At 41.9% G+C, this 27,007-nt stretch overlaps 1 protein-coding gene across 1 annotated transcript in view; it reads right to left on the reverse strand.

Moving 5' to 3' along the window:
- adarb2 (adenosine deaminase RNA specific B2 (inactive)) overlaps positions 1–27,007 on the reverse strand; it is a 225,697-nt gene that overhangs the window by 78,480 nt on the left and 120,210 nt on the right. Inside the window, exons 2-3 of the mRNA XM_074622661.1 lie at positions 10,658–10,744; positions 7,739–8,691 (exon numbers count right to left, since the gene is read on the reverse strand). Coding sequence (XP_074478762.1) covers positions 7,739–8,691; positions 10,658–10,744 — 1,040 coding nt within the window. The remainder of the gene's footprint in view (positions 1–7,738; positions 8,692–10,657; positions 10,745–27,007) is intronic.

A 27,007-nucleotide genomic window follows, 5' to 3' on the forward strand; every position in this document is an offset into this window, starting at 1 on the left:
GTGTTTAAACGATTAATTGCTTACGCTATAAAACATCAGAAAATAGTAAAATATGCGCATCGCAGCGCTTAAAGCCCCACTTGTGACATCTTCAAATTGCTCATAATGTCTGATGAACAGTCAGACTAAACCAGAAGATATTCAATCTTCAGTGATATAACACAGATTACAAAAGCACTTGGAGGTGGTGAAGTTGATCAAAAATGCATTTCTTTTCTATATGAGAACACTTCATCCAGAGGGTCTTAATGAGGAGCTGTCTTTAACTCGTTTCTCTGTAATGGCTTACTGTCATCCATCTGTTGCTTAATGCAGGCCAGCCCGTCCTACTGTTGCTTTTAGTTGCTGCTGTGTATATACAGTGCATGTGTGCATATAGAGTTAAATACTCATTCATTTGCCATATGTAAACTGGGAAAAAAAAGTTAGATCGTTTGATCGATTATTTCTCTGTTGTTACAAAGCTAATTGGCATTGTATTTTACATCGTTGGAAAGCCTGTTGTTGTCAGCGTTGTCATCTTGGAGGATGAAGTTACGTCCCAGATTGTGGAGATATGGGATCGCCACTGGCTGCAGAATCTCATCCCGATATCTCACTGCATTGAGATGGCCTTCAATGATGACAAGCCTTGTTTTGCCAGTGAGGGAGATGCCACCCCACACCATGACACTGCCCCCACCAAAAGCTCTTACTCCATCGGCGCAACAATCAGCATAGCGTTCTCCACGTCGTCTCCATACTTTGACCCTGCCATCCAGCTTTCGCAGACAGAACCTGGACTCATCACTGAACATGACATTCCCCCACATGTTCAGGTTCCATTGTCTGTGTTGTCGACACCAGCGCAAACGGGCCTGACAGTGAAGGGCAGTCATTGCAGGCTTCCTGGTAGCCTTATGAGAATACACTGTTTACCATTGGCAGAGCATTTTGGCAAATTTTTCTTGGGCTTTTCCCACATAATCAGCTGTGCTGCTCATCATTACTCTTCGCCTTTGTTTCCTCTTCTAAATGAGCTCAGCTTGACCTTGAGGTTTGCTTAAAATCTGTGTAACTTTTTGTGTTTCTTAATCCTCGAACTTCATGTCGCCAAGTTCTCCGATCTCAGCAATTAACTTAGTATTATTGATAAAATAATTATGACTAAAACCCACAAACACAAGCCCAGAAGTATCCTTTAACTATCTAGAATGCCAGTCTAGAAAAATACAACTGCAAAAGGAAGTGATGAATGCAGATGTTTCGTCAGTCTATTTGCACTGCATCACTTATATGGTGATAATCACAGCTGATCCTGTGGGTACAGTCTGCCACGGTAGCTGTCACTTTGTGTGTATCTGTCGCCATCACTGTCTACATGCTGAGGCTGTAACACTATCTGCAAGGTCTCCGAAGCTGTTAATCAACTCCTCTCTAATGTGTTGTTCACACCTCTCTCTCTCTCTCTCTCATCCTCTCTCTCTCTCCCTCTCTCTCTCCCTCTCTCTCTCTCTCTGCGACTTGGTGGATTTCTATCTTAGACAGGGCGCTTGGCTGGGCGATCGCTGTCGCTAATTTGTTGTGGCAATATTAATTAATGATCAGCCTGTCACAGCTGTTTATATTGAGACAGATTAGAAGTGGGAGAGATTAGACAAAGAAAACAATCTGCGAGAGGCTCAGCGGCTGACAGGGGTCACCTTCACGTGTCTGAAATCATATTCAATTTGCCGAGGCGGAGGCAGGGAAATTACTCCACTTGACCAGTCTGTATTCTTCTCTATCTGTGATGGCTCTCATTTAGAGATAACTAAATCAATTCATTTTGAACCGCAATAAACTAAAAAGACAATTTACAGTCGCATTTGATCTCAGCCGATGTGATGAAAGTTGTATTTAATATGTTTGTAATGACAAATACGCTGGCTTTTCCACGCTTTCTCTCCTCACCCTCACCTCCATTAACCCTCATTTCCATTCTGCTCTGCCACCAATCACATTTCCCTATTCAAATGGACCTTAATCCAAGGTGGCAGCGTGCAGCGTTCTGACCGCTGACCTCCGTACTGTCCTTTCCGCGTGGACCTGCTGACTCTGTGCCTTCCCGTCGCCGCACACGAGTCTCCGGCTCAGTCGACTTGGCAACAACGCAGCGCATTGTGACGGCGAGGGAGAGATTAAGTGGCCAATCAAGGCCTGAACAGTGGAGTAATGATTCCACTTGGTAAAATGGGTGTCAGGATTACTCCGGCACTTTCTCACTTCACTGTGCAGGCTTTAATAGGGCAAAGACATTTTCCGCTAACAAGAGTGCTGTAGGCACGATTAAAGAACAGCCTCCTACTGACTGATTAATAATAAAGACTAAACGTTACGTTTAGTGGCGAATGTAACCTCGAGGTCAAGGACTGTACCAAAATTATTAGGGGTGGGGGTGGGGGGGGGAGGGTCACAAAAGAGGGAGGGTATTATAAATTACATTTTTGCTGAAGGGAGAATATTCTAACTTTTTTGGGAGAGCAGGGGAATCATTTTATTATTTATTTTATTTTTTATATTTCATATTTGTGAAATTAATTGTAAAACAAGATCAAAGAGCTACAACAAAATGATGGCTTTTCATGAGTGCCATAGAGGTCGGGGTGAATAGGTGGGTCAAGAAATACTGGACTTTCACCCAGGAGAGCGGTGTTTGTATCCGGTGTGCAACCAGAAGTCAACGTTGATTTATTTGTCACGTAAATTACGTATTTAAGTAACGCCACTTCCGGAGTTATTTTAACCCAAACCATGTTATTTTCCTAAACCTAACCAAGTAATTGTGTTGCCTAAACCTAACCAATTCGATCTTTTCATAAACCTAATTAAGTACAGTTTTTTCCAGGAAGTTGTTTCCTGTGAAGACGGAAGTTTATGTTGAAAAAACGATATACATATAACAAGTGGAAATTGATATGTGTTGCTGGACATTCGTAGGAAAACGAACAAAAAAGGCCGGAATAACTTTTTCGTACGATATCATACGAACCGTTGTATGAGATTATGACGACTGAGCTCTCCACCTCCCGCTGGAGCTCTGACTGCAGGTCAAAGGCAGTGGGGAAACAGATCTGGGTCGTTCTGCAGCTGAAGGAGTTTCTGGTGAACCTGCATGATTTTGTCTGATTTTGCCGGAATCGGACCCGGTGGTACAGATGACAAGCATTAAGAATAACTATATAGAAATAGCCAATCTTCTTGCTGATGGTCTCGTTTACTTATATAGGTCATATAGAGCCATTCTGCTGTTGAAGAGAAGGGGAGGGTCCAAAGAAAATATAAATAATGCTGGTGTTTTTTATAAAATAAAATATAATATTCAGCACCCCTTCCCACCCCAATCATTATTGTACAATCCCTTAGAAATTGATTTGTGACCAGGAGGTCAACTGTACTGATGATGTGCTGTTGAGCAAGGCACTTAACTCCCGATATCACTGAGAGAGCTGCTAAATGTAGAGGAGTGTGGTTGTACTGGGTATCTCTCAGCTATGACTAAGTAGGGTGAAGTCAGTGTAAGTCAAGATATATCTGCAGAATGCATTCTCATTTGATTTCCCTGGATAAATAAAGGTTAAATGATGAAATACAAAATTAAAGCCCTTGCTGGAAGATAAATAGCTCTTTAATGTCAAGCAGACTGTGGCCCAGTGCCTCATTTCTGGTATGATTGTTAAAAGTCAATTCCCATAGCCATGAGCGTGGGAGGGATGGAGGAAAATATAGGCAATATTACTGCAGGAAAAAAGTCTATTGCAGTAGTATGCTTGTCTTGTCACTCTCGCTGTGTTATTCCTCAGTATGTATGTGAAGCAGAATACAGTACCATGCGGTTCCCGTGAGTTTAAATATTTCATTGGGGGGATGAATTCTCCAGCTACCAGCCTTTCCTGCTCAGCTAAGTCTGAAGGACTAATGCTGCTCCTCATCCTTACGTTCCACTCTGTTGAGTTAATGCAATGTCCTCATATTACTGTCCTGTCTGCCCCTATTACTTTCATTGTCCCCCATCAATATAGGCAAGTGTTGAAGCCCTTTCTTCCTCTCAATTCTTTTTTACAAGAAGGAAGTAGCAATGTTGTGTTAACTCTGTGCTTTACCTCTGACCCTGTGTTAGTGTTAGACTTTAGCTGCTGGTTTACCCTGTGGGTCTTTTTTTTAAAGTAAACCAACCAATCAATCCAGAGGTTGTGTATGAAAGCTCTCCGCCACCATAGGGGATGATTGAGATGACCCATTGCCTCCTTTGCCTGGAGGAATTATATTGTGTGAATAGAGGGGATGCACATAGGTCCAGGCTGTTAGAGCGACTAAGTTGGGTCAGGACCAATCTCTGAACCCATCGGCTACTGGTCTGATTACGGATAAGCCTCTGGGGGAAGGGGTTATATTTCTGGGGTTTCGGTGTAGCCAGCGGATATCCGGGCTAAGACTTCCTTTCCCTCGTGCGCTGCTCATTGTTTACAGTCCGATTAGCAACCTGAGATGCGAGACTGGAGTTGGAGTTGAGAGACTGACGGATGACCTGTTTACCTGCATTCAACCAGCCTGTTCGAGCGTGATTGGCCAATACTACTCGGACTACGAACAGAAACCAGAACACATCCGATACCAAAATTTCAGGCTTGTATTAAAGGTCCCATATCATGCTCATTTTCAGGTTCATACTTGTATTTTGTGTTTCTATTAGAACATGTTTACACGCTGTAGTGTTCAAAAAACACATTATTTACCTCGTACTGTCTGCCTGAATATACCTGTATTTACCCTCTGTCTGAAACACTCCGTTTTAGTGCATTTCAATGGGATTGCAACAAAATTGCATTGCTAGGCAACAGTTTGGGTCCATGTTTACTTCCTGTCAGCTAATGTTATTTACATACACTGCAACAGGAAATTAACTGGGACACATTTAGAATGTTTACGTTTAAAACTGTGTAATAGTCTAAATATTGTATATTTGTGACATCACAAATGGACAGAAATCCTAACGGCTTGTTTCAAACGCGTAATTTCTGAATACGGGCTGTGTATTTCTCCGTATATTGAGCGTTTTGATAGTTTAACAGTATTTATATAGCACTTAAACCTGCTTTATAATGTAAAAGACCTGAAAATCTCACTTTTTACAATATGGGACCTTTAAGTTTATCTACAAATACAGCAATGACATTAGAATTAGGAATTAAATACCAAAGGACATGTATTTTTCAGGTGCACTAAATCATACAAAAACATATTCTCAGAATTTTCTCTAATCTTCCTTTTTTTTGTGAAAAATCACAAAACCACTTAGGTTTAGAAAAACATCATGGTTGTCTTTAGTACGTAAACTAAGTAGAATATATACGGAAACAATGTACATCAGTACGATGTCACGAACCAAGAAACATGAGCGGTCATTGCAGAATTAGCATAACATCACAAATGTTCAGCAACCAGCTAGCTAGTATCCAACATTTATCTTAGATTACTACATTTTGGCTTTATTTGCCGTCATCTTTGAAGTAGTAACTTTGAGTTACTAATAATACCAGTAATTCTTGCTAACAAATGATAGCACCAGCTGTTAATAAAAATTAGCAAGCTAGCTGTCTGGCATGGTAGCTAACGGTAAAATCAGCTTTTCATCAAGTTCAAACGAGGTCAAAATGACTCCATTTAGTTGGAAATTGTTAAAAAAGCCATTCATAAGCTCTCTGATAAAATGAGTTTAAAAAAAACGAACGCAGATGTAACACTACTTCACGATTTCAGAGCACACAGGGCAACACGGTAAAGAGATGGAACTTGACATTGGCTTCACTGGTGCAACCTGAAGTGACTTTGGAGATATAACTTTCCTCATTTTTAGGTCTATTAATGCATGAAACTAAAAATCAACCAATACAAAATAATATGAATAACTTGTCAAAGGATAGTGTCACGTTAATAACACATTTTTGATGAAAAAATAGTCAGATAGAAGCATATAATTTTAAGGAAAGGAAATAGATTAATGCTATATACTGTGTGGAGCTATTAACATCTTCTCAATAAAGCTTTATCCTGCAACAGGTACAGCCAGAGGGAATTCTGGGAAAAGAACAGAGCAAGGTGGCACACATAATTTGGCGTACCACCATAACATTTGCATTACCCACAGGCTACAGCTGGCAACCACCCCCACATTACGCTTCACATCTGCAGTGTAGTCAACCGCTGCCCATGCAATCAGTGCTTGGCAGGGAGATTGGCTCGCATGTGAACATAGAAGGAGTGCATCTGAGCTGGAAGGGTTTCGAATTAACATTGCGCAACAGTTTAGACGTGTAACACATCGTACCCACAAACACATGCCTGGTCACATGTTTATTTGCACATGCATGCGTGCATATTGTATTTGCGCTTTTTGTCCTTTACCAACGAAAATAAAATGCCTCTCGAGCCTGGCAGACAGCACGGCTGACTTTCAAGAAATTCCACAAGCGAGTGCTTTCTGGAACTAAACGGGTGCGGCAAATCCTCTTAAAATCCTTTTAGACACCGTGGCAGCAGGGAGAAAAAGAAAAAAAGTTTCTCCCAGGCAAACGTGCAGGTTTGTTGGGTTGATGTCGCGCTCTGGGGAAGGACACTCTCGCCAGTTTATTTCTTCAAGGCTGGGAAAGAATGTTAATACGACACATACCCTACAGGACGCGCGGGAGCACAATATGGTGGCGTGTGTGTGTGTCGACCGACGGCTTCAAGGAAAGACTTCAGGGAGAGGACGCTTTGGATGTGTATGGATGGGCTTAATTTTTCCATTCAAGACTTAAGAGAGCGCATCCTTTTGTGTTGTATTAGGACAGTAGAGGGAAAAATTACAGTTTCCCTTCCAGCTGCCAATAAGCCAGCGACCTGGACAGCTTGGATTCAAGGTTTTTTCTCTATACAAACAATAGTAAACAACTAAAATCAGTGTGACTATCTACTCGGGGCAGTTTTACTTTCGATGAAATTCTTATGCTGAAATGAAGTTTTAAACGGCTGTCAACAAGTGCCAGCCAATCCAGCCACTATGTCTTTAGGCTCTCCAATTTCCGCAAGTTTCTCAAAAACTAGTTTCCTGGCTCTGATTGCTATTTACATATTTGGGTAAATGAGCATGGGATTGGGCTCGGTGGTTTGTTTGTCGACTTGCTTTTTCTATCTCCTTTGGGCAACAGATTGAATTAATGTTTGTAGACACTGTGATGCCACACATGAGGAAACAGGAGATCTTGCAAAATTACAAAAACTCTCCCAATTACAGCTCTGCAAACACATAAGACTGGAAAAAAAAACTCATTTGGGCGGCGATGCAGATTTCTCTCGTGTCAGAGGCACAAGGACAATAATTAGCTTCATTTACACGCTTTTCTATTTAAACAGACCGACAAACAGATATTGTTTGCTCAAGACTCGGGCTCTGCAGAACACAAATGCATGCGCACATCTGTGAACTGTATTTTCACTATTTTTAGACACAAGGTAAATGCCAGCTTGCATACACATATCTTTATCAGCGCTGCCACCATTTCTCCTTCCATCCCGCTCTTTTTTAGCTCCTATCGCCTTCCCTCCTTAATTACTTGTTGGAAGGTGTTTGGCTTTTCGCTGCACGCCTGCTGTTTTGGTCATTACAGGCCTCGGTAGGAAGTGGAGTAGCTGCCAAAGCTTAGCAGAAGACAGGCGCTGGGGATGTGTCTGTACTCACCTGGGGTAAATGAGGACAGCTCTTCCTGCTGGCTTTGAGGCCTGTCCTCCCCTCGGGGGCTGTCCTGATGTTGAAGAGGGCCTGAAGAGCACACTGGGCCGCATGGGTTTTCGCCAGCTTCTTGCTGCGACCACAGCCCTCAAATATCCGCCCGTCCACGCGCACTGCCATCACAAAGCTGCGCAGCCGTCGGCCCTCGGCTCGCTCCGAAAGGCAGGCGTAGCGCAGGCCCGGCCGGAGCTCATTGAGCAGCGCCACGGGGCTCTTGGGGGCCTCCGGCTCCGGAACAATCCCGCCTAGCCTCTGCTGAGCCTGCACCATCAGGTCCAAGGTGTGGCGGAGCAACCGTCCGTGTCTCAGGAGCTCACTCGACAGCAGCTCGCTCTCTGCCGCCGAGTTGCATAGCGAGAGGCCGTCGGAGCACGGCGACGACTCGAACTCCTTGAAGAGCGTGTCGGGGAAGTCTGACTGATCTGAGGTGAAGTCAGCCGAAGGGTTTGAGATGTTTCCCATGGCCAGGTGGGCCTGAGGAGCGTTGGGGAACTGGACGAAGGACTTGAGGGCCAGCTCGGCGGCCCTCATCTTAGCTTTCTTCTTTGTGGGGCCCGTGCCCTCGAAGGTCAGGCCGTTCACCTCCACAGCGATGGAGAAGACGGGAGCGTGGACCGGGCCCGTCTGAGACACCATGCGGTACTGCAGGCCCGGCCGGAGCTCATTGAGCTGCACCAAAGCATTCTTTGGCGCTTCAGACCACGTCAGTTTCTTATAGATGAGGCGGAGTTGACACAAGTGCCCGTTGTTGTCCTCCTCCAGCGGCCGTTTCCTCTTCAGACCAGAGCTGCCACTTCTGGCAGAGTCGGAGCAGAAGAGCGACTGGCACTCCGCAGACCCTACGGAGCGATCCTCCAGGTTACCAATGTTACGGTTTTCCTTTACCTCTGCACTGCTGGTGCCTGCAATAAAAACAGAAACAAAATGTCAAAGTGATAAAAAAAATAGAGAAGCAGTCATTACTGTGTGACACATTTATCCTGGCTGAACAAAATGAATCAAGGAAAATCTCCCAGGCGAGATTGAGCCACTTGATACACAATGAAATGGTAATGAACAAATCTACAATCATCTCCCTGAGCCGAGCCCACTCCACAGCACAGGGCTCTATCATATTTAAGTGTTTTAAAATACAAATACAAATCCCCTATAAAATGGCGATGTTATCTGCCAACTCATTCTGTAATCGGCCTCCAAATTGGTTCTGAATCTGTGCCGTGAGTGGGAAACATCGGTCCCCGTGGCCGATGCAAATCACCAATCCTATTTGTAATGGGGGTGGGGATCACATCGAGCGGCAGACATTCCAAGAAAAGGATGAAATGTCTGTAGCCCGCTTTATTTCACACTTCTGTCCTCTGTGAGAGCAAAGTCTGAACAGCTGTGATACGCTCTTCAAACCTAGTTACGGGGAAGTGGTGGCGTATTGCATTTCTGATGGGAAATGAACAGAAATAGGTTGGAGAGATCTTGCCACAGGAATGTTAATGGTGGGATGGGAGGCTGGGATCGAGTGCTGCCATTCACTGGCGGGCTGAGGCTGATAGTAGATGGTAGTGTATGCGGGCATGCTTGTACCTATCTAACCCTCAGAGAAGAGTGAAGGTACAGGTATTATATGAAACTAGAAAAAAACTAAAGAATCTATCGGGACCAATGGGTTCTATGGGTACCCACGAGTCTCCCCTTTACAGACATGCCCACTTTATGATAATCACATGCAGTTTTTTGAATGCAGTCTAAATGTGTTATTTTAACCTGTTCTAAAAATGGTGTATTTTAATATTTCTGCATACTGGGGTCCCCTTAACAGTCTTGGAATAACATAAATTGGGTATCACTCTAAAGCCGAGACTCTTGTGGATCCAATGAGCCCAACTGTATTCATGTGTGATGATGTTAGTCCCCATAGTAGCCATTTCATTGTAGTGAGACCATTTTTTGAAACTTGACCTCATTGTATAAAATGACCTGTGGTGACCTCTAGGATAATCACAGCCTCATGAAACTTTACAGCCACAAACTAGAGACCTAGAGCATTCAGAGGATGGATGGCTTTACTAGCTAGATTGACAATAAGGGGGTTTCTGAGCAGTTTACACAACAGAAGTGCTCGCCATCCAATCACTGAAAAAATGCAATTATTGCAGAAATCTCCAAATGTCAAAAGTTTTTGATACCAAATCACAGCATGGCTTTTTCTATGGTGTTCCTCAAGAGCTTGGTGTCTTAATGTGGTATTTTGGAGGGATCACTGATCATTTTGATCAATTCTCGAGTGGTAAAAAGATGGTTAAATTTAGCACCAAATCTGTGTAACAAATGGTATCAACCCAAAAATTGCTGCAACAACTTATGATACATAATAGAGCATGGGGATGACCATCATATACTTCTATCATAATGTTCTAAACCCTTATACACTTTCACAATCAATTTTAACTAATTAATTATTCATGTTTATTTCTGTTTCATGACTAGAACAACTTGACCCACAGCGCTGAGCTGCATCTCAAATTAATCTCCATGTTCCCAGCTTCCACATGATGTACACCACCTCTATGTGACATCTACTGTTGACCAGCTGTCTCCCCCTAAAGACCCCCTGTACCCCCCTAAAAAAGACAAAAACGGGTCTCAGAGGGCTGATGACTTATTTATCACAAACACTCAAATCTAACATTCAATAGCTCACTTTTATAAGATAATACAGATTTTAACACACAAGCTGACATCTGTGCATAATCAAAGTCCCAGATAATGAATTATGTGTGTGACAGGGAGATCATTCCCACATTAGGCCCGCTGTCACTGAGGGAGTCGGCACAGCGTGCTGACAGAGAGAAAGAAGAAGAGGCAGCAGCTTACTTAAACTGTCCTCGTCCTCTGTGCTGCTGGTCCCAGGGCTTATGTACTTGAAGGGAGCGATCAATGCCGACAGCATACTGACTTTCTCTGGAGGAGAGACAAGAGACACGCAGAGTCAACAAGAGGGCAGCGGCGGAGATGTTTTGATAGTTTTATCGATTAAAGGCGCGGATCAGCGTTGGCCCCGACACGGGGACAGAGAGTGAGCATAAGTGAGCGGGAGTATGCGCACGACGTCGTCTCTCTGTCGCCCGTGCGTGGGCCGCGATGCACACACGCCCACATGAGGTAGCAAACACAATCCTGTACATTTAAAATGCCCCAATGACAAAAATCAAACAAAGAAATGAAGTGAAACACAACACACATCGGGCCTCATACAAGATCATTCTCATCCTAATTCTACAAGGTTTTTTTCTGTGAGGTTTGTGCATGTGTGTGTCATTCACAAGTCGGATTCACTAATCCCTGTTAACTGGACAAACGTAATGTTGTATTTATATTGATTATTTGGTTAATGATACGATATTTTGCTGATATCACAAAGTATGTGCAAAGTATTGTACACGATACAATTTCGATTCAATTCAATTCAATTCAATTCAGGGACCTGCAATTGATATGAGACAATCTATTTTTAAATGAAAGGAATAAACATGAAGTGGGAATTTCAAAATAAAGGTGTATCTTAAAGATGGCGATATGTATTTATATTTTCACTTTGCATCGATGATATTGGATCGTTGATCATTGAATCGATATATTTTATATCGATTATATATTTATATCGATACAAATTGCCTTAATGGAACAGTGTAGGTAGTGTAAGTGAACATTTAGGGGGATCTATTGGCAGAAATGGAATATGATATTAATAAGTATGATCTATTTAGTGTATAATCACCTGAAAATAAGAATATCTGTCTTTTCGTTAGCTTGGAATGAGACATTTATATCTACATACGTAGCGGGTCCTCTTCACGGAGCCGGCCGCCATGTTTCTACAGTAGGCCAGAACTCATTCATGTTTTCACGTTTTTGCGTCAGCCACCGTAGTTCACCTACACGCTTAACACACGGGAGAAGTTTCACTTGGTTGCAATCTGCAACCTCACCGCCAAATCCTACACACTGCACCTTTAAATCATTTGTACATGCTATATGAGAAGACATTTTGTGTGAGTGGTTCTTGCATGAGGCCCATTATTATATGAATTTCACTTTTTTATGTATGGATTTATTGTGTTATAATTAAAAGAAAAACACATGTTAAACGGAAAATTATTTTGCTTTTATTTAGCTGATGGCAGCAACAATGCATGTCAATCTTAAAAAATGGAAAAGCCTCCTTGTAACTGCTCATGAAAATGAATACACTGCTCTCTGATGGGCAACACTGAAATGCTATCTTCACTTTGATTTAATGTGGGGTGGATAATTCATGTCAAAATGAAAAGCAATTCACTGTTAATACAAATAAATACAAAAAGCTAAATATTGTTCATTTAAGCATTCCTTTTTCACCTGCTTATGACACAGTAAATACATACATGAAAAAGAAATATGTACAACAATATGTATTGTGTTGTAATTTTTTTTTGTTTAATTGGATTTTATTCTGGCATTTAAAATCTTCCATACACACACAGACACACACCCATTCACACAGACACACACCACGCCTTTGGTGATAAACTTCCTTTCTTTATCAGTGCTAACTTGTCGACAGTGTTCCTCCCTGGGGCCTGCTGCTGTCCAGGTGTGCGTGTTGTTTACAGTATGAAGCCCTATTAGGGCCATCGCTTGGTCTGGTGCACTCCATGCAGCGCTGAGCAGAATTGACAGACCAGTCTGGCTCCTTAATTACACCCCCTCTCTCTTCCCAACACCAGCTAATGATCAATAAAAGAGAGAGGTGAGGGAGCGGCACCAAGAGGGAGGAACCGGAGGTGGACAGAAGTAAGGGGTGGGTGGGGGGGGGTGATAAAGTAGGAAAAAAGTGAGAGAAAGAGAATGAGTTTATGTAGGTGTGAGGAAGGTTAGAGGGTGAGCCTGAGGTCATGACACCCTCCAAGCTCCCCGTCTCCCTGGAGCAGGATTCAGGCCTGCAGCAGCAACACTATCAGAGAGCTAACTGCTGCATAAACGGAGGGCACATTACAGTGCAATAAACATGTTTTGATAAGAGCGCAAGGTTGTGAATGAGCCTGGCCCCCGGTGCTCTCCCTCCCTCTCTCTCCTCGCAGCTCAACAGCACTAGCTGAGGGCTCAATGAGTCACTCTGACACACATGGATACACTCTAAACACCGAGGCTGGAGCCGTGCTAGTCCTCGCGGGCCAACATCACAATACAAGCATTTTGCATTCTGACCTAATTACGGACTAAAGCCCAACACAAGCGGCAATTTGGCCCTAAATGACTCCCTCGGCCAACAGGGTCATTATCCAGACCATTTTCAAATCAGTCTATATTGTTTTTTTAAAGCCCCTAAAGCCCCATTTACAGTACAACACATGGCTGTCTGGTGTGTTTACGAAAGTTGCAACATTAGAGGTGTTGGCTGGTACAGCAAATCTTTAACTCGTTCTTGCATTTGTAGACAAAATGTATCCAGCTCCGTTGCAGCGTGAAAGACAAATGTTCACATCAAGCATGAAATTACAGGCAATTAACACACAGGAGCCTAAGCTCTCACACCGTGGCATGAAATGCCTGTAATGTATATTTGATAATGCTGGCTTGCTGAAGAGTCCACACCACCCACTCGACAGCTTCTGCCAAGTCAAAGGGCCCACCGGGTAATGAGATACCAACCCCTCAGTGTGACCAGATGCACAGTATGTAAGAGATCGTGAGCATAAGCAAATTTATTGTCCGTAGAGAATAAACTGACGCTGTTAACACTCTGATCTACAGGTTTAGAGCACACGAGCAGAAGTTTGATATTGTATTGATCTCCTTTACTGCTGTATTATGAGATCTGAGAAGACAGAAGCAACAGAAATCCTGCTCATCCAGGGAAGAGCTATTAAAGCCATTTTATCTTTCCCACCCTATTTAATAAGTGGAAGGTTTTTACATCTGGTTGCCAAATATGACCAGAGATGGTTATTAGTTGTAAATAAGTTTAGCGTCTGTATGTATAGTTGGCCCTAATGATACCACTTGCCTTCTGAGCCTGCCACTGAAAATTGCTGCTGTATGTAACCCTCTCTTTTTCTAATCAGTGCTGTACTGTCAAGTCAAAAGACTTCCAGGAAGTAGACAAGACAAAAGCCTCATTTACACCTGGCATCAACATGTGATCTATATCTGGATAAGGAAAAAAATCTAGTTAATGCGAGGTGAAAATGCACACAGAACGCATTCTGATCTAAATGCAATAAGATCGGCCAATGTGGGCCAGACCAAATCTTAAAGTGGTCTAGCCCGCATTGAAGTCGGCTCTCAGCCAGGTGTAGTAGGTTACTGTTAAGTAAGCTAATCAATAAGGTTATGAACAATGTGACGCACTAGCACTAGCTGAGTCAAAGTAAGTTGTGCCAAGTTTGGAAATAACTGAAAGGGTTTGGATTTTTTTAAATGAGGTTGTATGTATACTCCCGCATTCTGCGAGGTAAAATTACTGTTTTTGTGAATGTAGTCTGGTGGCTTTGAAGAGAGCGATTCAGTTCCCCGTCGGAAACGGCTGACTAATGGCGAGGTAAAGAAAACGTATTTTAGCGACCTAAAAATAACCACTATCAGTTTAAGTGTACGCTATATTTAGAATATTTTCCCCGCTTTACTTCACCATTAGACAGCCCTTTCCAATGGAGGACTGAAGCCATTATATCGCGGTCTTCAAGATCAGACCAGACTCCATTCACAAAAACAGTCATTTTACCTCGAGGAACACGCAAGTTGCTGGTCTACCGATGCATCGATCGGTTACTTTTGTTTGTGTTATTGTGTGATTTTTGGATCAGAACTAACGTTTCATCCACAGCAGTACATTGCTTATAGCTTCTGTGCCAGTACTCCTGTCTCTGCTTCTCCAAACTGGGACGTAACCTGGGACACGTCATGTTTGTCGACAAATGCCAGCCCATGAATGTGGGCAGAATCAGATAACGAGAATAATTATTCATCCCAGGTGTAAATGCAACGGCCTGTGCATCAGAAGTCAACATATTCAGAGACAGATCACTGTTAATATGTTAATAGCAGTTGCAAATGGGTCGTAAGAGTCTACAGCCATGCTAGCTGCTCTGTGAGGGTTAGCTAAATGCTAACATCAGTATTGTAACATGCTCACAATTACAATGTTAACATGCTAGTTTTTAGCAGGTATAATATTTACCATGTTCACAATATTTGTGTGTCAGCTTGCTAACATTTGTTAATTACCATTAAACAAGGGTACAGCTGAGGCTGATGGGAATGTCATTAGTTTTGCGGGTACTTATAGTCCTAAACCAAAGTATTGAACAAAGTTCGGTTTGACCTGATGATGGCGTTGGATTAAAAGTGAAGGGATCAGCAAAGTTATTGCAGTTTACATCATCTGGGAAACATGAATGTCTGTACAAAGTTTCATGGCAATTCAATAGCCATTACCCCCCTAAAAAGCCAATGGTATAAAGGGGAAACTAATTCTATGCTCTATCCTCAATGCTAGCTCCTGTGTTAGACACATCACTGGGCTGCATAAGAGCCTGAAATAGACCCTTTTATTCTGTATACAGAGCATTTTTATTTAGATGACAAAGTTCACAGTCAGAATAGAGCGTTTCTGTATAGAGCTCTTCAGGTCTGTATAATTTCAAAGTAACAAAAAAAACTTTCACTTTCAATGGACCGCAGTTCATTTCAAATGTCTCAGGAAGTAGCTATTGAGTAGAAAATATCATCAGGTTTTCAATAACTCTGATGCTGAATCAACTGCGCAGTGGTAAGCAGTGCAGTTTAGAGGTCATCCTCGAAATGCCACCTCTGATCGTTTTTTGATAGGTTTACGAAGCGCCGGCACAAACACACTTCACTCTGATTTATGAGTGAGCTGTGTACAACGTCAGAGGCAGTTTGTGTTTGTGGTCTACAGTATGTTGTATGATCGATTTTCCCGGAGAGATACGGCATATTTTCAGCCTTTTAAATGAAAACACACTGCAGAGAGCTCACACAGTCTGACGCCGTATAGGACAATAATTGATCTGGTTTGTTGTAAAGACTCAAAAGTGTAAAAACTATAGTTGTTCTATAGTTATCAACATATCAGTAGTCCTAAATAATGCCTATGACCTGTTGGAAATGTAAGGAAATTTACAGGAAATAATTATGTAATTTGATAATAATGAAAATACAGATGTCCTTGAAAGAACGGCTCCATTTAAACCCAAACAAGTATTCATCGTATTGGTTTAACTGTATGATTGGCTGGAGAGAACTCTCACATTTTGGCATTTCTAGCTGACCTTCTGTGCACTGACTAGAAGTCTCTGTTGGTTATTAGCAATTAATTGGAATTAATTAAATGGAAATGTACCAGTGTAAAACCGTCTCTGTTTTTTTCCTATCATTAGCACTAAACATATGGACTCTATATAAAAAGCGGACGTAGTCACCTTGACGTCACCCATTGGTTTGGGGGCTGCGGCTTTGAAGCTATTTTGTCCGTCGCCATTTTGGTTCTTGGCGATAACCATTTTGGTTTGTTGGACGTCGCCATCTTTGTTTTTTTCTACCAGAAGTGACACGAGAGGGTGGAGCTGAGTACAACGGAAAGCTCAATAAGACATTTTTAGACGACCAAAATGTTACAAAGAAATTATCATGAACTGAAAAAAACACTGTGAAAGGTTTAAAGTTCTAAGACAAAAACACGGACTACTCCCGGACCAGACAGCGCCGTGGTAGTCTATTTGACTCTAAACGGGACCATCATTTACTAAATGAACATCATGCTGTATTGAAGAAGACTTGAAACTAGTGATTGAGACCATAAACTCATGTTTACAATGTTTACTGAGGTAATAAATCAAGTGAGAAGTAGGCTCATTTTCTCACAGACTTCTATACAATCAGATTTTTTTGTGCAACCAGAGGAGTCGCCCCCTGCTGGATATTAGATAGAATGCAAGTTCAAGGCACTTCAGCATTGGCTTCACTTTTCAGTTATTTCCAGGAAATACAAACCCGAAAAATAAAGCTATAGAAAATAATAAAGTAACCTTTGGAATCATATTGGGTGAAGTATTACAAGCGGCGAGTCAGCCAATAAATCCTTCATTTTAAACTGGTTATCTGAACTTTTAGGATAGTATGATAATAGTGAAGCCAGAGTCCACGTAGAAAATATCAATATATTTTCATTCATATTTGGTTGAGGATATTCATTATTGTTTGTCTTTATTTCTTCTTTTTGTTCTTTTTTTGGTGACTTTGTTGTGTTCAAAATTTAAATAATCCCACCCCAGTGACCTTGCATGATATCAGAAATCAATTTGGGCAAATAAGGTGAATTTACAATCTCCTCTGTTGAAGCCTCACTTGGAAACTGAGAGGAAAAACCCCGCCTGGGTGCAAACTTCATCAAATGTACCGCCAATCACCGCCGCTGATGTGGACATTGTTACCTTACGTGCCCTTCACGGTATCTGTCATCCATCCCTTCTTATTCACCAGCCAGCCGAACGGATGAGACAATGCATGCCAATAGTCTCCATCCCCCACTGCACCAGGACACAGTGAGAGGAGACGACGCTCAATCTCATTTGTTTCCACCGCACAAAGGCGGGGAGGCAGAGGAGAGCCAGGTTAGATAGGGAGAGCCTTGGCAGATGGCCATGCGCTCCTGATAGTGACAACACTGGTGATGGTGTCCATCCACAATGAGCTGGAGAAGAGGCTCTCTCTCTCTCTCCTTTGCACTTCCTGTATCAGTTCTGAGGAGAGGGTAATGAGCCCAATCAGATTTCCCCATGGCTCAGCATAACCAATGGGTCAGATGAGCGACAGGAGACACTATTGAAACAGGCGCTGGGGGAAATCATTGACTCTCTCTCTCTCTCTCTCTCTCTCTCTCTCTCCTGTCTCTATCTTTCTCTATGTCTTCCTGCAAACCTCAGATTGAAAGCCACTGAGCCACTAAATGAGAGGCTGCATTGTTTCTCCACAGCACTTAAAACCTGATTCCTGTCACTTCCCTCATCTGATCTCGGAGCAAAAAGCAACGTCAAATAGACACCGAGCTAAGTGCCCTCTCCGCCTTTCGTCCATATACTTGTGAACACGTACATCCGGGGCTCCATGCGTGCTATGATTTCATCTTGCCAGTTCATTTAAGGAAAAAACATGCAGATTCATCCTAGTGCTGACATGTAGAAGATAGAAAGAATCAGCGCTTGCAGCAGGAACTGTGCAGCCTTATTGTTATATGGACAGCACATATATGTGCAAATACAAACTGCAAAAGACACTACAGAACTGTTAACACCTGCAGAAACTGATGCCTGAGAGAAAAGCATGTCTTATTTCTCTAAAGTTGTGTTTCCATGAGTCTCAGATAGTTGGGACTAACATGTGAGGGAAAGATGTAAGTGAGAATGGCAGATGCAGTTAAGGGAATTGAGATGCACCTACACTCAGCGGTGCAGGATTGTGACTGCACTGTAAAGAAGTATTTAGTGTTTAAAGGTTCTCTATATATGATATCCAGAGCATTAATATAGCAGTAAACATATTTTTGCTATGTAAAGATATAGAGCAGTAATGTCTACCTGAGCAGAGAATGAAGTCACTCTCCCTCTGTGTGTGTTGTTATCAGAGCTTCTCTGTGCTTTGTTGACATAGCCGGGCAGGTCGCATTCATGTTAAGGCCTTTTCACACAGGCAGTGTTTTTTTGTGCAATTAATTTGCAAGTCAATATATTTTTTTCGAACTGTTGTTTTTGTCATAAGTACTTTCACACGGAACGCAAATATTACGCCACGAAAAAACAACCTAATTCTTTTCGGAATGAGGTCGCTTTTTCGGAGCTTTTGCACTGCGAATAAAGGCATCAACCAATCACGTTGTGCAGAACGGGATTAGTTGCGCCTATATTTATGAAACAACAACCCAGAGGCTACGTAGTCCGAACCAGGATGGCAAATTTTATTACTGCTTTCAACCTTGACAAAGGCAGCGCAGACCAGATCCAATTTCTAAATTCTTTCTTTCCAAAATAAAAGCCCTATAGATATAATATTCGCAAGCGAGTATTTCGCATTTTTGTGTAATTTATTTGTCATGCTCCCGGTGTGTGAAGGCCGCTGCATGTTCAAACATGGCTAGAATGTGGTTAGATGTGTGTGATTTCTCAGGTTCTCTGATGTTGGACTCGATGCGTATTGACTGTTGTGTAAAAACAAAGTGTCAGCTGAGGAGACCAGTTTACATCAACCACACAGTTATAATTACCAACAGAACGTGTTTTTTTCTTCTTCAGGCTCTGGTATCTCCCACCTGTCAACACAAACGTGTGAGCGTTTCTGTGCTGAAAGGATGTTTTAATTTAGTTTGCGGTTTGTTTTGTAAGTTTTCTATCGGTGATTGTTGTTCCAGACAGGCCGAAGCAGCTTTTAAGTAAATGAAAGACAGCATTTTGTAAATCATAATCAACTAGAAAACGGCTGAAAAGAACTAACTTTTACTGAGCTTACACTTGAACAGTGAGTAGAGTAGGGGGGGCTAGATGGATAGAGAGAGTAAACAGAGGTAGGGAGGATGTATTAGCACAGACTGGTGGATATTTAGCACCTGATTAGCGCCAGTGAGGACAAAGTAGCCAGGCCATCTGCTTTACATTTGCTCCCCTGGACATGAATGCCAAGGACAGAGCCTTGGTTGTAGACACTGACCCTGCATGTTGTGTGTGTTATTGTGAACGCTGTCTTTTTGAGCAGATGTTTATGTCGTGCACAGAGCAACAGGAGATTTGTCACCCATTAGCTTTAACATATAAATACACACCACATACAGTATATCTTATGACATGTGGTGTCCATGCTTATGCCTTTTAGGCAAACGTCTCACTTTCTGTTCACTTGCTGTGATTTGTTGAATTCATCTAGGGGACCGAGGGTGGCAGGTATTGCTTTTCATTTAACCGCGTTAGAAGCTACGTGTGTCACAAACATCCTTTGAGATGGAGACTGATTAAACTTCTCCGAAGTTTTCTTTAGAATCTCACATTTTTGTCTCATTTGATTTGTTTGTAAATAATATCTTAACTTTCTAAAATCATAATTATAACAGATAATAAGATACCAAAATGAATTAAGAACAAACATATATATATATATATATATATATATATATATATATATATGTTGTTTATATGTTTTTAGAAAGTATATATATGTATGTGTATATATATATATATTTGTGTATATATTAGGGCTGTCAATCAATTCACATATTTAATCGCAAATAATCGTACGATTGTCCATAGTTAAAGTGGCAGTATGCAGTATATTTTTGGCAAAAATTCCATAATAACCTTTCAGCATATTGTAATTCAAGTGTTCTGAGAGATAACTAGACTTCTGCACCTCATCATTGGTTCTGTTTTCAGGCTTTAGCCCGTGATGGGAGACTTTGACCAATCACAGGTCATTTCATTGAAAGAGCGTTCCTATTGGCTGTGCTCCGGTCATGTGACCGGAACTTGGCGTTCTTTCACCAGATTTCACAATGGCGGCGGCGTCACAAACTTTCTAATTTTACAGCTAAACCGTGCACTACAAGATGATTCTGGAAACATTTGAGGAGAGAAATAGGCATTAACGTAACATAATATTAATTCATATTTGATCAGCGCGGAGTTCGCGAGTGATTGACAGTCGGCTCTCATAGATGGCAAATGGACAGGGGACCTCAGATCAGCTCTGATTGCGTGTTTTCCTCTGGTCTGTGAAATATTGCAGAATCTCGCCTACTTCAGCTTTAATCGCAAATTAATCGCAATTTTTTTTCTTTTCAAAATGTACCTATGTATATACTGTATATGTATATATACATATATATATATGTATATATTTAATAGTATACAATATTCACCTAATAAATGTGCCTGCATATCATGAATCTAAAGACATTATCATTTGCACAAATTTCACTTGATTAATTATCAAAACTACCAGAACCCCTCTGCTGACCTGTACAGTATGTCTCTCTGTCCTGCAGCCACAGTTCTAGCAGCAGCTTTGTGAAGCGTGTGCTTTTAGAGAACGCCATAATTAGTAAATGTCTAGAACAATGAAGCCCAGTTTTGGAGCCAGTTAAAGGAGCCAAAAACATTTGTTTTTGAAAGTTGGCTAATCTCACAACACTTATGTTGCCAAGAAGTAATCAAGCAGCATCATCTGTAAATGATCTGAGAGGATAAAAGTGAAATACTCCCACAAAGTGTACTGTACTGTATATATGGAAATAAGACACTTTCATTGATTTGATTCTTCTCAACATGCCGTGCTGGGGTTCTCTAATCATTCAAATATTTCATCTTTTTTTTCTGCTTCACATGGTTTTTCATTTCGCTGTATTCTATTACTATTTATTGCAAATGCTACACCTGGGCCCTGCTGTCCTACATTATACAATTTAATAAAAGATATGATTTAGCAGAGCCTTTTTGAATTCATAGGCAGCGCTGGCAGCGAGGGCTACTTTACTCAGAGTGAAACTTAGATGGCCAGAATAGAACAACGATTCCACTGTGGAGAGTGTAAGCAGGAGAACTCCATTGGACATTGAATTGCTTAATCATATTGTGGCACAGGGGAAAATTTGATGCCACTTTCTCCCTCACTTTTTTTTTCTTCTTCTTTTTCTGCTATTCCATTTCGACAGCGAGACACAGAGTACTCTCTCCTGCTCCTGAGAGGCGACTTGCCATGGTTGAGTGTCATTGAGGAACCTGCTCAGAGTGTGTGACGGCTGTGGATTGTCGCGCAGGCCCCCCTGCAGACGGCGCGGCGGTTCAGCGGGGCTTATGATCACGCCGAGGCTCTGCCTTGTCGACCACACCGCTCGCACGTCTCCTCGAGCACTCACCTCTGAGAGCCTTACTTTCAATGCACGGATAAGACTTGAGAATTCCGTCACGATGAAAGCTTTTTAATGTCATATCTCATGCCCGAACTGTGAAAAAGTATGGTTTTTGATGTAACAAAAAAATATAAATTTTTCACTGCGTGTTTTTTTTTTCCTGCGTCTGCTGCCTTCGAACGGCTTTGCGTTTTACTGCGAAAGCTTTTAGCTGCTAAAATAGCAGCACCTGAACAATGGTAGCTGAGAGTGCTTTAGAGGCCTTTATGAAAAGAGTGCAGGTGAAGAAACACACAAGCAACATGTCATCCGAAAAAATTAACTTGTAGAAATGTCAGTGCGGCCTGGAGACGGGGCAGGAATAGAAATAAGCAGAATGAATCCCGTATGCTGTTGCCATCCTTCCTCCCGAATACCTTTTGGCAATTAAAAGCAAACAGGCATGACTTTTTTTCTTTCTCTAAAGTTCTACACAGATCACGATCGCTACCTGATAAGTGGCGGATTTAATGTGCACTCGCTTCCCTCCTTAACAGAATATTAATGCGGGCTGCCATCCATGAGAATGACTCATTTACAAGCGCGCAGAGGAAGCCGAGGACTCAAACCTGGACGAGGTTTGTCGCCTCGCTCGTTTGATAACAAGCACTCGAGTGTATTTACAAGGCAGAGCGAGCGAGATAAGTCTGCGGTGTAATGACACTAAGCAGGTCAGGAACGTCTCTGCCTCTCAGTGTGTGTTGTTGCTCATCTCCCTACCCACCCCCGGTTATCCCTCTTTCTGTCAGCCGGGCTGCACTTCCTCGTGCAGCCCCGGCGACGCACGCCGCTGTCATCTGCGCCAATGCAAAGCATGAACATCAAATGCTGCTGCCATTCTCTATAGTTTGCCTTTTTACCGCTCTCTCTCAACTTGCATCATGTTTGTGAGCTTAGAACTGAAATCCTGTCCTGCCAGTGCGCTCGAAAAAATCGTGTTGCTTATTGCCTGCCTCGGCGGTAAGTGCACAACCGCGCTGACACGGCACTCAGATGGTGATGTGACCCCGCATGTGGTCTCCAATCTCAGAGTGTGTGGGAGTCAATCGGTAGGTGTGAGGTTAGATACAAATTGTCCCGTTCGTGTCACAGCCCTGCGGTCACCGGCTCAAACCTGGACCGCGGCTAGAACTGGAAAGCAACACTCACAAAATTACGAGGGAGTGATTTTCTTGGTGCAACTTAATAAGAATTACAACTTTAGTGTTAAAAAGGACTGAGAGAAATTTGTATTTCCATATAAGCCAGCTCCTCTACATCCTATTTATTCACCTCTCGCTCTACCCATTCATTACTTCACCTGCATCCTGTCCTTTTCTGCTAAACAGCCTCCCTCTCCTCTCATCAAATAAACCTGCCAGCTTCTGTGTGATCTTCCCCAGAAGTGTTTTATGCCTCACATTATGACACATATAATCAGGCTGGCTGTTTGCACTACTTTGTTCAGCACAAATTGCTGCACCGATGGTCGCGGCAAAAGCACAGATGGGACGTGGACAGTTTTTCATCGGCTGTTCCGTACCACAGAGCCCAACACATCTGGTATGCAGCGAGAAGCATCTTTGCACTAATTTGTTTGTCACTATACATTGAAGGGACTATCTGTCATCCTGCCATGCTTTGGTTGCGGCATGATGTTTGAAGAACATGGCTAGTCATAAGTTTCAGGCGGCCCGGCTGGCTGGCTGGCCGCTTGGGACTCGCTCACAGGAGCCATCTGACTGTTGGAATGAAGGCGATGAAGGGATGCAGAAGAGGAGAGGAAAATAGAAAGAGTAAGGGAGGTTTGGATATTTTACTTTAAAGCAGCTCTTTAACCCTCAATATCCAAGGAGAGGTAAAGAGACTTATGATATATTTTCACTTCCTAATTTACTAAATGAACATCACGCTGTATTGAAGAAGACTTGAAACTAGCGATGGAGACCATAAACTCATGTTTACAATGTTTACTGAGGTAATAAATCAAGTGAGGAGTAGGCTCATTTTCTCATAGACTTCTATACAATCAGACTTCTTTTTGCAACCAGAGGAGTCGCCCCCTGCTGGTCATTAGAAATAATGCAAGTTTAAGGTACTTCGCTTCACTTTTCAGACCCACAGTTTGCACACTGGTATGACCGCAGTGAGCCTAACCTGAGTGATTATTGACTGCCCCGCCCTGTCTCCCTTATCTAGTGTTGCTATGCGTGTCAAGCTTTAAATTCTCAGCACATTTGCAGTTTATAAAGGCGGTAGATTTACCACTCAAAATATGTGGTAATTTTTTAACCAATGGGTCCTCGACTTCAAACAGAGGTAAACCAAAAGCAGGCTTCTTGTTTGTAGTCGGCGACCATAGATTTTGGAGCAGAAATGACTGTCAATAGAAGATTTCAACAGCTATGGCTAAGTAGCTAATTAGGCTAACATTAGCTTTATGTCCAGCTGGTTGAAAATGGTGCCAATGTCTGACTTTTTAAAGTTTCAAGTTGCTAGCATTAGCCCAAACTCTGATAGCATTCAGGAGCAGCTTTTAGACAGTAGGGAAAAACACAGTGAATGTGCTTTTTGTGAATGGGGCTTTTTTTTGTCAACGTAACCTGTAACCCTACAAAGTTAGCCTTGAAAGTGCTGTAACGGTAGTAAGCTAGTTAGCCAGACATGCTAACAACGGCTGTGTACGCCTGTTTTCCACATAGCTCTGTGTACCTATGCGTGCCAACCAGAAGTCCATTCATTCCTACAGGAACCTTTGTAATGTCTGATGTGTTTGCGAAACTCCTTCCATTTTTTTTTTCCGGCCCGTAATTTGCCACGACGTCGAAAAATGTTAACTTTTGCGGCAGATTACGGACAGCACTGTGCGCTAGCATTTTACGCTAACTTTTTTAAAAGACTATATATGTTACACAGCTAGCATGATACCAATGTTAGCTAAATATGCCGTCTAAATTATCACTTAGAAAAAATTTATAAATGCGACGCGTCTAAACCAGACGGCAAAAAACAGATAAAATTAACTTTTCTCTCATATACATTTCTGCTCTTGTGTTTTTTTTACAGATAAAAATAAAAAATAAAAAATAAAAACCACCTTCCAGGCCTGCCGTGCTTTGTTACGGCTGCTAAGCTATGGTTGAACAATGGCTTTTTTTTTCATGTGCCACAACATTTCACACACTGACATGAATGGTTGTGGGACAATCTGGATCCTCACCTCAGATTCCTCAAAGGTTTCTCACCCTGTTTTTTTTTTTTTTTCAAGCATTTCTATATAATCCCAGAGTGGAAAAAAAAGAAAGAAGGTGGTGATGAATGCAATCTGACAGCTCATAATATCCCCTTTCCCATTCTATGCTCTACATTTAGTGTGATTCTAAGTCAATTAAAGAACTGTTTGATGTTGATGCATTCAGACTTGGAAATTAAGCACCAGTCTGCTAGTTTGCTAGTCGCCCGCCTTTACAACAACCTCCTACATGCTATATAGTCTTTATTGGAAGATCTCTTTTGCTATTTGCAGACAGGAAGGGAGTATTGTAAACCTAGCTGTGGATAAACAGAGACACTTTTGAGGATATATTTATATCCGAAATACAATAAAATCAGGGAAAAGAAGACTGGAAGGGGGACAAGAAAAGTGGGGCTTTTGAGTGAAATGTAAATGGCTCGGCGCTTGCACAGAAATCTATATTTCAGGGAGGAGAAAAAAACACCTTTATCTGTCGACAAGCACTTTCCATGGCTACTTAAGAATGACATTAATGTTGCAGGGGGAGGATGACGCTGTGGTAATACTGGCGGCAAAGGGACTTGGAAAGTTCCAGGGCACTCAGTATCTTAGAAATATCAGTGTTACCTTTACTTACATTGTAAAGGGGAAAAGCTTCTGCATTTTTTCCTTAGAGCTTGTGTCAGCCCAATCTGGTCCTTAAGTAACTTAAAAACATTTTCCAATTTGCCCAAAGCCATGTAGAAAAAGCTGAAAACTACATAAGAGGGTAGAGCAGGGAAATGTGATTTCCTGTAATTCAATGGACTGAATTGGTTGAGGTCTGAAATGGAAGGGTTTTTTATGAATTGGCACAACCAGGAGAGACAGTATGTTCTCTGAAGGGTTTCATAAAATCAAAATGCAAATGTTAAAGAATAGGGTGGAAATATACTCTCACATGCCTACAGCATATATATGAACACATATTGGTCACTGTTTTGACTCACTGAATAATTGTGCATTTAGAGGCCGCTTGCGTGTTGCATTCAGGTGCAGATCGCTGTACAGCTGGTTTAATGCACAGCTCGCTTAAAAAAAAAAAAAAATCACAGCCTTTGCACGAAACAAATGAACAGTCAGGCAGAACTGAAGAGAAAGAGAATGAAAAAAATAGAAGATATATTTAGTTCTCAAACTGTCACCAATTTCTGAGAGGTGTGCTGAATAATGGAGCGGTAGGATGTGGGCACGCAGACACATTAAAAGGCTTTTGCTGTATTTCTTTGATTTGGTGCCACTGAGATGAAGGTCTGTGTTGTGTCATCACGAACCACAATCTTTAATGTTAATGTTCTTAATGTTCTCTTTCCCCCCCATGTGCTGAATCTTCTCTATCACCGTGTGTTTAAAGCTTTGATTCTCTCGGGCAGATAAGCAATGGTAACCTATTGACCTGGAAAAAAAGGTCATAGTGTCAGTCAGTAGAAGGTCTTTGATTTACATTTTCAGAGTGTGACAAGCTGGGAATCTGGGAGTAATAGGCTATCCAAAAAGTATAGCATCGAAAGATTTCACAGCTGTTATTTTGAGGGCATCACATTATAGTACAGCAGTTTATTATCAATAAATGAATACAAACTAATAAAATATTAAGCCTGCAACTACTGCAATTTATCATTTTACTCTATAAAATGTCGGAAAATATTAAAAGATGGCTTTCAGTGCTCAAGGACAAATATATCCCCTTTACTATCAAATAAGATAACTATCAGATAACAACGAAAATCAAATGTTCACATTTGAAAAGCTGGATCCAGTGAAGAATTGGCAATTTTTACTTGAGAATGGCTCCAATGGCATCCACTGCACTCCTTATTTAAAGCCCCCGCTCCCTCACAAATGACTTTGGCTTATTGTCGCTTAATTTGGACGTTTGAGCTTCACATCACTTTGCAAAAAATTATGTATGTGCAAAGTTTGACACTAAAGGGACGTTTGCATGTGCGGAAAGAGGGAAAGTTTATCTCTTCTTACCTTT

This window comes from Sebastes fasciatus, chromosome 21 (assembly GCF_043250625.1).
Source record: "Sebastes fasciatus isolate fSebFas1 chromosome 21, fSebFas1.pri, whole genome shotgun sequence".
Lineage (NCBI taxonomy): Eukaryota > Metazoa > Chordata > Actinopteri > Perciformes > Sebastidae > Sebastes > Sebastes fasciatus.